This window comes from Vombatus ursinus, unplaced genomic scaffold (genome assembly GCF_900497805.2).
Source record: "Vombatus ursinus unplaced genomic scaffold, bare-nosed wombat genome assembly UNPS02014807.1, whole genome shotgun sequence".
Classification (NCBI taxonomy): domain Eukaryota; kingdom Metazoa; phylum Chordata; class Mammalia; order Diprotodontia; family Vombatidae; genus Vombatus; species Vombatus ursinus.
This window is the reverse complement of record NW_020954585.1, coordinates 9,399,871-9,410,515: the sequence shown is the minus strand read 5'-3', so window position 1 is coordinate 9,410,515 and position 10,645 is coordinate 9,399,871. Positions and strand designations below refer to the sequence as shown.

Here is a 10,645-nt window from a genome sequence, read left to right as displayed (position 1 = left end):
CATGTACTGGTCTCTTCTCTTTTGTCTATTTTAGTATTTATGCTGTCTAGAAGGTGGAAACTGGTGAAACATTTCATGGCCAAGTCATTTCCTCCTGGCAGTGACTTTCCTGCTCCTGGAAGGGGTTCTAGCTTTTCACCTTCTACTTTGTCAGTCCCTTGAGCTGCTAGACCCTTCCCCTCTAAAATTACTTTCTATCTATTCTGTATGAATCCTGTATATACCTATTTATGTGTGTGTGTGTATGTGTATATGTATCTATATATATATGTATATGAATGATATAGTATTTCCCAGTCCCATTAGAATGTGAGCTCCTAGTGGGCAGGGGCTGGTTTTGCCTTTATTTGCATCCCCAGTGTTTAGCACAGTGCCTGGCACATTGTAAGCACTTAATAAATATTTGTTGAGGCTAACTTCTGGACCCTAGTCCAAGGCACTGCACAAAATGGTTTTGGATTCTGTATTGTCATGTGGAACTGACTTGGACAAAGCCCAATAGTAAATGTTAGAAGCATGCTTTCCTTTGGGAGCTTTGGTTAATAATTAGATTGAATGTCACCAGGGCAGTGGTTCCCACCCAACCCTTTGGGACTTGTGTCACTCTGAAGTTATTTTTATTAAAATGTAAGTGTCATATGGCACATGAATACTTAATTAAATTACTTAAAGTCAATTAAAATGTTTTTAGAACTTTTGAGAGTTGTATGACTCTCCTTAAGATAATAAAAAACAGCCTGGGGTATTACCGAGTCAGAGTTGGGAATCACTGTCCTAAAAAGTAGCTGTGTTCCCACTAATAGTCTAGGAAGTGCCACCAAGGCTCTATGTGGATGAAGAATTTCAAATAGACTCTACTTGAAGGGAGTAATCTCAGTGATATGTCTAGAAAGGATCAACAGGACCTTTCATTGCTTGGTCTGTAGGTATGGTGACAACACATCTCACCTGTCTCTGGGTGGTTTGGGAGAATCAATGGACCATATTTGTAGAATTCCTAATTATTGAGAAGGAAGGAGTAAGGGCTAGAGAGAGTCAGAAATATATGGCAGAACATCACCAATTTGGATTCATTGTGGGAAGTCCATCATGGATTAATGAAACATCTAAATTACAAAATCTTTGAAAAACAAATTTAATTTCTTTTAAGAAGTCCAACAACATGTTGCCACATAGAGGGCTCTACAAATCCCTGAACTAAAAAATAGGCCAGAATAATTTGTAATAAGATAGTCATTGTAGCTAAATTAATTCTTCAAAAATAATTCAAAACAGTTTATCCATATGTGATTAGCTCCTCCTGCATTCTTATTTATATAACTTACTTAGCAAGTTCTCTTTTCAAAGATAAGCTTAATCTCAGCATCTGAAGTGCTACATTCTGAATTAGTTGGGTATTTTGTATGAACTTTACTGCTAATTTAAAAGAACAAATATTACCATAGGTGCCCAATTTACTGATAGACACTGCTTCAGGGACTAGAAAAATCTGGATTTGAATCAAGATATCTTAAAGGTGTAGACATTTTTCACCACAGATAAGTTGTATTTTATATTCATGGGATTTTAGAGTTGGAAGGTATATAAGAAATCATCTAGTCAAAAGTCCTCACTTTGCAGATGAAGAAACAGAACCAGAGAGGTTTTAAGATTACAGGTTTAGAGCTAACAAGAACTATAGAGTCCATCTTGTCCAATAACTTTATTGTGTACATGATGAGACTGAGGTTCAGAGAGGCTAAGTGATCAAGGTTCATAGGTCTGGGATGCAAACCCAGGTCCTATTACTCAAAACCTATAAAAACCTATTGCTCAAAAACTTTCGCTACTGTACCATGCTGACTCTCATCAGTTTCTGTAGTCACTCTATTGTTTTTTGTAAATGATCTTAATAGAAACTTTTATATGATTCTTCAGATTGTTAAAAAGCAGTTACTAACTCCTCCTGCTCATAGTAAACTTTATTGGCCCAAGTTTCCGTATTCATACAGTTTTTCCCCTTCTTAGTCCCTAGTCAATTTGTAGCTGGTCAATTTTCTAAAAAGTGCAGTAATTGAGGTACTTTTAAATTCATTTTGTCTCCTGATATATACAAATACTGTCACTGCTAACAGCAAGTGAAGATGGCTAAAGTCCTATCTTGGGTTGTATAACCATGAATGTTATACATCAGAATAATATTTCTCAACTGTTATGCTATGACCCTTTAGTGCATTTCAAAGCTTTTAATGGTGTTTCAAGGCAAACCAGGCTTCCTTTATAGCTCTGGCTCCAATTCCCCACTGCATGGGTTGTAATGTGACATCCCAAAAGCCATACAATAATTTAATGGTAGAGCTAGGACAAGAGCTAAGATCTCTTGACTGTCAGTCAAGTCCTCTTTCCACTAAGCCAAATTTTAATAAATTAAGTTAATATTATACAAATTCAATTAAATAAATGTTGGTTGAATTGAATTTGCTGGATGTTTTAAGTACACTGGCAGGGTTTATTTTTAAAATGAATCTCACTATAAAAAGGTATTATAAAATCAGTAATCATTTTGCAAAAAGAAATAATGCTCCCTAATTCATTTATGTGTGCATGTGTATGTGTATTTGTGTAAATCTGGATTTTCAAACATCAGGTTTCACCTAAAATGAGTTACAACTATGAAATTAATGAAACGAAAAGACTGTAAAATGATTTCAGAACCATGGACAGAAACAGAATGTCCAATTCTGACACCTCATTTGGAGTATAGCAGTAACCATGGGTTCTTAAAGGTTGGGTTCCTCTTTGGCCCAACCTTGTTCAGTTCTTCAGTAGTGGCCTCTACTACCCAGCATAGATCTCGAATTGCCCTTGAATTTTTGTCTCCCCTCCCCCATCTATGGGATATACTGTGATCTCAACCTCCTACATATCCTAGGTCTCATCTCTCCCTCAAAAATTGTCTTAAAACATTAATAGAAAAATGCCATTTATCTTGTTCATGCCAGATGCTTTTTATAGTGCTTGTCATGGGTACCAGAATTGCCAGTTATGGCTCTGCTGGTGAAGGAGGTATCTATCTTTTAATGTAGGACCAGTCTTTCTAAGAGCGGTGAACACCTCAGGTAAGAAGTTTTGTTGTTGTCATTGTTGTTTTTGTTTTACTATGTCAGGCTATGAAACATACAAGGGTTGCAGTCTTCATCAATGAAGAGACTATCTATACTATTGAAATCATAACTCTTTCAAAGTTTAAAAGTATATCTAACTTTGATCCCTAGATGCTATCATTTAAGCCTATTTCCTCATGTCTCATATGTATGGAGAGTATGATGGAGAATATTCAATGACCATTTTGTAGGTGACAATACTTCATTAACATGGTGATTTTAATTTCAGAATGTTGATGATGAGTTTGTTTCCTCTGCAGCTTTATTCTCCTTTTAATCAGAGAATTTCTTTCCTCTCTTTTTCCTGGCATGACAGTGACACATCCTTCCAATAAACCTAGGAAATTCACAGTTCTATTTATCCCAGTAGACACAAGCCTCTAACCACCTTGTTGTGTCTAGCAAATACAAGGGATTAATTGCATATTGCCATAATGGCTGAGCCATCACATTTAGCTGAGTGCACTAATAAAAGGATTATTATTTAACAGTTTGGCTTCCATAAACTGCCTTTTATTCTGCCTCCCTGGGTTGGTAGGAAAATTAGAAAGCTAAACCCAAACCCATAAGCTTTACTCTGAAGTTATAACACAACCTTTCAATAATTTTCTTCCACATGTTTGTATTATAATTTTTATTCCCCAAGTTGATGTAGAAATAGATTGAGACTAGGTACATGGTTGTTAGTATAAATGGCCATTTGAGTGGAATAATGTGGAACCTGGAGGATAAGTAGCCAGGACTTCTGGGCACAATCAATGTTCTATTCTCTAGCATGGTCAGGGTAATGGAGCATCCTAGTTCACCCGGTCTTGTGGTTAAAAGAAAGTGATCCTATATATCATATATGGATCACCTATAATTGAAAGATTAGAAGATCACAAAATATATTAAGCACTAAGATTATTGCAATGAACATAATTCTTTTTTTGGTGATCAAGAATTTTGCAAAGCCTCAGGGTTATTATGTGACTTAGAACTATAAGGGGCCTTAAAGACCATCTAGTGCAAGCTCTTTTATTTTATGGGTAAAAAAAAAACTGAGGCTGCAGAGGAGTCACATGGGAAGTAAGTAGCAGGATGAGGATTTGAACTGCAAAGGTACTTCTACTATATCATTCTGTCTTTCATCATTATGATCATCATGCATTGTTGTATCATAACCATTATATTAATGTATGGCTTTACACGTACAGGAGAGATTATTGATAGAGAAATAATGGACTTCTCCGTAACAGAGTTGACTGGTTTTATTTTCTATGTTTACAAGAAGAATGGTGTCTCTTCCCTCCAAATCTATCCTGAAGAAACAAAAATGTATCTTTTGGTCACAGAGTAGATGCTACTCATGCTTCCTTCTCATAAAACTAGTGCAATGCATAAGGTGAGACAGGGCTCTCTTCTTCGTGATATTCCTTTTAGTTTGCTTATATGTGTGTACATGTTGCATCCCTCAAGTAGAATTTAAGTTCCTTGAAGGCAGGAAATTATCATAGATCATAGATCTGGGAGTGGAAGGGATTTTAGAGGTCTACTAGTCAAACTCCCTCATTTCTGAGAAGGGAAAACTGAGGCTAAAAGACTGTACCAATGTCACACAGATAGCAAGTCGTAGTGCTGGGATTTGAACCCAGGTCCTCTGAATCTGAATATACTCTTTCCACTATATCATACCTTCTCCATGACTTCTCAGTTTTGACTTTGTATATTCAGTCAGTCAGTAAGCATTTATTAAGCACCACTATGTGTCAGGTACTGTGCTAAGTGCACCTCGTATAGTACATTGGATGTAGTAAATTAATAATGGATGTCTATTGTATTGAATAGGTAAAAGGCACAATTCAGGTTTATCATTTTAGCTTTTCAGTTGCTTACATAAGCACTCTCAATAGCCACAAGCATGAAAAACAAAGTACGCACCAGATCTGAATTTATTATTCATACAAACAAGTTTGCCAAACACAATATAGTATCTACTTAAGAAAATATGAACATTTACAATTTAGATATACTTCTTATTCTTAGACCTGGAATACCTAAAATTCAATTTAACTCACTTAGTCACTTTAGACATTCCTAGCTGGTCCCTCAACATTAAATATGCAGTCACTTTTCTCAAGTACGTTATTGTAATAGACATTCAATCCTCCTGTAAATTGATTTTTCTTTATCATCTTCTCTTTCCTCCTCTCTCTTCCATTCCTTGTCCCTCTAAGACATTCTAGTTCCCAAGTGGTTTAATGAAAATACAGTATGTGCTTGCTTAACTTTACTGTATGCCCATAGGAGGTCCAAATCATATAGCAAGAGTTTGGCTCATTAGCAGCCTTTCCAAGGAGCCTCACAGACCAAAAGTTAGGCCACAACTCATGGACAGTGGCTCCAACATGGCAGATTTCTTTAGTCAAGTCTTTGTTTCCCAAACTAGCCTGAAATAAAAGTCTTCAGAGTATTTATTATCTTTATTTATTTATTTACTTTTATCACTATTAATAATAAGTTAAAGCCCTCGATTTCTCTGAAGCAAAATTGTTCAAGAGACATATTTAAGAAACACATAATGAAATTGTTCAAGAGACACATAGAGACATTCACATGAATTCTAACCAGAAGAGAGTAAGGATTCAATGGAATGGCTTAAAAAATCAGATCTCTTTTATATGTTACTTATGAAGATATAAAATATAATCCAAAGGAAAATCAATGACACCACTAGTCAGTCGAGTCTCTATTGTTCAGAAAAGTAATGAATTGAAGCACATGGAAAACATTCTTTATGCTCAGTCTTAAAAAAAACCTAACAAACCTCAACATTCAAGTTTATATGTGATTAGTATAGAACAATGGAATTCATATAAATATTATCTTCCATGATAAATACAGTCACAAAAATGAATCACTTAATCTTTATAGATATTGCACTTGAACTCATTTACATAAAACTTAAACTAGCATTCCTTGTCACTAAGCATTTAAAAAATAAATAGACCTATTATGTGTTGATACACTTTGGTAAATATAAATCCACAAGAAAGCACTCATTTAAGGGGTTAATAGGGAACAGGTAGGGCCATGAAGACTGAAACAGTAAAATATAGACACTCCTTGGAATTTGGGCTGCTCAGGGGAGTCATGATTAACTGCAATAGAGTGGTCTTTTCCCATTCATCTATTGCAAATCCTGTTCAAATGGATATACATACACACTCAACTTTGGGACCCAAATAAAGTTAAAACATATTACTAAGGTAATTTGTTCTAGTGAGAACCTTACTAGATTCTCAAGGAAACAAGGGCCATTATCATAAAAGCATCCTATTTTGAATTTTCAGAGTCATTTTGGAAGAATCACCTAAAATTCTTCTAAAACAAGATGATTTTTCAGCCCTATAACTTCAGTCAGAGTGTGGTGAGCTATTCTTGGATGGATTTCCTTCCTTGATATAGAGAATTGGATGCATATGAATTCAAATCAGTTGGGCATGTATGTGTATATGTATTCAGATATGTGTATACGTTTGTAGGATACCACGTGGAAAACCTGATTCATTGACACTATATTGTGCATATTGGGAGTATGGAAGGAAATAGGTTATCATCATTATAACAGTCCAGCTATAAATCAGAACTAACCCTACTGGACAATGGGAGTCCAGTATGGAGATGCAGGCATGCTTCCCTGTTATGTTAACAGTTTCTGTCTGGGAAACTATTTGGGAAAGCTGATTGTACATATGAATTATTGGGGAGAGTTGATTTTTGTCCTTGTTTAAAACTTGGAGAACTCTCATAACTGAACCCAAAATATTTGGCCCATTTTTACCTCACCTCAAAAAAAGCAAATCAGAGAATGTCTGTACAAGAAGAACTGTGGATCTTGTTTTCATTGCTGCATGGCTTCCATAAAAAGCAAACTTGAAATTCTATGCTTAAAAGGTTTATTTGGATTTTTGAAGAAAAAAACCCCCACAAGGCAAGCCTTTTAGATGAAAAATATTAGAGTGCTGTGTCCATGTATAGTTCCATAAACTCATGAGCCTCTGGAAAATTCAATGAAAACTAATGGCAATAATTTGCTGCTGTTGTTGTTTTGGGCTCAAGAAATCTTCCTTTTCTTTTACTTGCCAGAAGATCCTTTGTCTTGGATAAGATGAAAACAATCTATACATAAAGTTAGTTTGTGGGGATGCTTCTTGGTTGCCCAGGAAATAGGAACGGAAAGTATTTTGTTCCAGAGATTTTTCCAAGAGAGCCTATCAAAAGTGAGAAGGACAGGTAAAGATGCTTCTATTTCCCGAAGTGTCATCTTTAGCACCAGCAACTAATGAGTGGGGAGATATGTCAAGTCAAAAACCCCCTTTTCGGTAAGTGCACCAAATGCAAACAAGACCTTGAAAAAATGCAGAAACATTCAATTTTAGGAGCTAGGAATAGCATGATGAAGAGATTACCTTAGCTCATTGAATAAAGAATGTAGTATCAATTAAGCACTACTGGGTCTTGGGTGTATTGAAAAAAATGAGTTATTCCCAGTGACCACATAGAGTGCTGAGACTTGACTACATACTATTTTTTATGCCATTGGTCCATACAGACCCAAGAGCAAAGTACTCTTGCCCTCCATAAAGGTATCAAACTGGCAGGGATTTTCACTCTTAACATGACTTGCCAAAAAAAACCAAAACAAAATTATGCTTCTCTTCTTTTTCTACCAGACCAGCATTCATTCTACCAGTTCGATAGTCTTTTAGGCTACAGAGACAAGAAATCTGATTACCACTCTTGGGAAGAGAAGTTTCAGCAAGTATAATGTGAAGATCTTAGAGCCCCATTAAATGGAGCAGAAGTGAAAATAGCAACCTGGTCATGGGGATACTTTTATAGGCTTCCCATTTTTATCATATTGATAAACCAGCATTTTGATACAGTGGGAATTGGCTGGTGAAATCCAGGGACTACTTGTTATTGAGAAGTTATGATTAGTATAGAACTGGACAGGCTGCTTTTGACACTTAAAGAAAGCTTTCAGTGTTCCAGCTGCCATGGTACGGAACCTCTTGCTGATAAAACAATAAAGGAAGAAGTTGATTGCAGTGTTCAACAAGGCCAGCATATTGGCAATGTCTGATATAATATGCACTAACCAGCTATTGTGGATAGGTGACACATAAAGATGATATAGGATCATTATCATTCTGGGTGCCCAAAGTGTGGCAAAAATGGAAGTGATGGTGAACAGAATAGCTGTGGTTTTTCCTGTGGAATAGCCACGGAGTCGGAAATTGCTTTTTCGCCTAAGCTTATATACAATGATAGAATTTAAGATGAAAAAAATGGAGCAGGGCACCAGGTACACGGTGAAACAATGAACCCAGATGAGGACATGGTGCATAGAAGTACTGATGTAGTCTTCAATCCATATATTGGGCCACCAGTAATATGGGATGCTGGTCAGAAAGCAGGTAACGTAGACACTTATGATGACTTTCCGAGTGCGAGCTGGATAGGAAACAGTGTGGTATTTGAGTGGATGGCAGACTGCAATATACCTGTCAATAGTTAATGGAACAGTAATCCAAATGGAGGTGTGAATGGAAGAAAATTCCAGAACTTCTATGATTTTATCTGGGACATGAGGCATCTGTTTGTTTAAGATAAAATCTTCCAGCAAAAAATCTACAAACACAATGAAGAAGAGGACCATGATGTCAGCAGCAGCAAGGGCTAAGAGATAGTTATAGGATGACTTCTGTCTACGTGCCACTAGCTGGGACAGGATGATCACAGTTAAGATGTTAGCTGCAGAGAAAAGAGAAATTAATACTGTTTAGAAGCACACATGACTTTTTGGTTAACATCAATCCCCAAGCCCACATCTCATGGGTTTATGCAGTGGCAATCATGCAAAGTGGAGACAAAGGCCCAAATTCTTTTAATGGTTAGTGTGCACTTTACTACTATATCGATAACCATCATTTAAATTGGTCCTGGCAGGAGGCATGGAGATTGACTGGATGAACCCTTGAGACTTTTCTCCTCCATTAGACTGTAAGCTCCTTAAAGGCGGGGAAAGTCTTTGCCTCTTTTTGCATTCTTGTCACTTAGCAGAGTATCTGACACATAGTAGGTGCTTAATAAATGTCTATTGATTTATTGATTGATTCCTGATTGGGTATTCTAGACTTAGGATTCTAAGAGAATGATTTTCAGATTCATTTTCAAATTCCACTTCCTCATTTTGTACCAGTTTCTTTAGTCATGGGCTATCTTATTCAAAGGATCTATAGATTCTTTGGAAATAGCTCACTGAATAACTCTGGGTAAATTTATCTTTTGGGGCCTCAGTTTTCTCCTCTCTGAAATGAGAAAGTTAGACTAAATGATATCTTCTTTTGAAGATTTTTATTGATCTATTTTATTTTTATATCTCTTACATTTCCCAATATATTTCCCTTTTCTCTCCCTCCCAGAGATCTACCCCATGTGACAAAGAAAGGGGAGTGGGAAAACAACAGTTCAGAAAAACTAGCCAAGATATCAGTGAAATTTGACTTTATATACAGAGTCCACTACTCATAGTCCCTTCCCTCTCCTTTCCTCACCCTCTCATCAATACGGAAGAGAAGTGCATTTTCATCTTTTTTTCTTCTGGGACCAAACTCGGCAATTATAATTAATTTTTTTTTTAGAATTCTGAACTTGAACAACAAAAAAGTACATTTATATACACCTAGCATAATACCAAAAGAGGATAGTATATTAAAGCATGAATCTCCATTTCACTTGGCTATCTTTTGAAAAAAAACCCACTATAATAATTCCATATTATTTTCAAATTGTTCTGCTTGTTGTACTTCCTTCTGAACTTCCTTCTGTCCTATGCATTCAAAAATGTTTCAGTGGCCCACCTTTTGGGCATTACCAAAATGTTAAAAAAAAATCGTTGGGATGAATAAGCCTAGTTAAATGAAAAAGAAAAAGTGGCCATATCCAAAGATGTAGATTTCTTTTTGAATCTTGAGTTCATCATCATTTTTCTTGGTAGATGGGTAACATGTTTCAATGTAATTCTTTTGGACACATGGTTGGTTATTGCATTGAATGGAGTTCTGCTATCTTTCAAAGTTACTTATTTTTATAATGTTACTGTCTTTGTTCTGATTTTGCTCACTTCTTCTTGCATCAATTCATATTACATAAATTCTTTACAATTGTAATTTTTGTTATTTCTTATGGTGCTGTATTATTTCATTGCATCCACGTATCAAAATTTGTCCAACCATTCCCTAAATGATGGGCAGTCCCTTAAATTCTAGTTCTTCATGCTTTTTGTTTTTTCTTATTTAAAATCCCTTTCAGTATCATAGCATTTGTTTTGCTTGTGACTATTTCTTCCCCAGTATTAGCCTCCCTTTTAGCCCCTCCCCCCATTCTTGCATGTTTCTTTGTTGGATTTGAGGTACTTCTACACTAAACTTTTTTTTTTGCATATGTATGTGTTC

At 35.9% G+C, this 10,645-nt stretch overlaps 1 protein-coding gene across 1 annotated transcript in view; it reads right to left on the bottom strand.

Annotated features, from left to right (window-relative positions):
- Window positions 1–8,007: 8,007 nt before the first annotated feature.
- Window positions 8,008–10,645, bottom strand: part of LOC114051976 (probable G-protein coupled receptor 139) — a 47,653-nt gene continuing 45,015 nt past the window's right edge. The window contains exon 2 of the mRNA XM_027874390.1: window positions 8,008–8,942. Coding sequence (XP_027730191.1) covers window positions 8,008–8,942 — 935 coding nt within the window. The remainder of the gene's footprint in view (window positions 8,943–10,645) is intronic.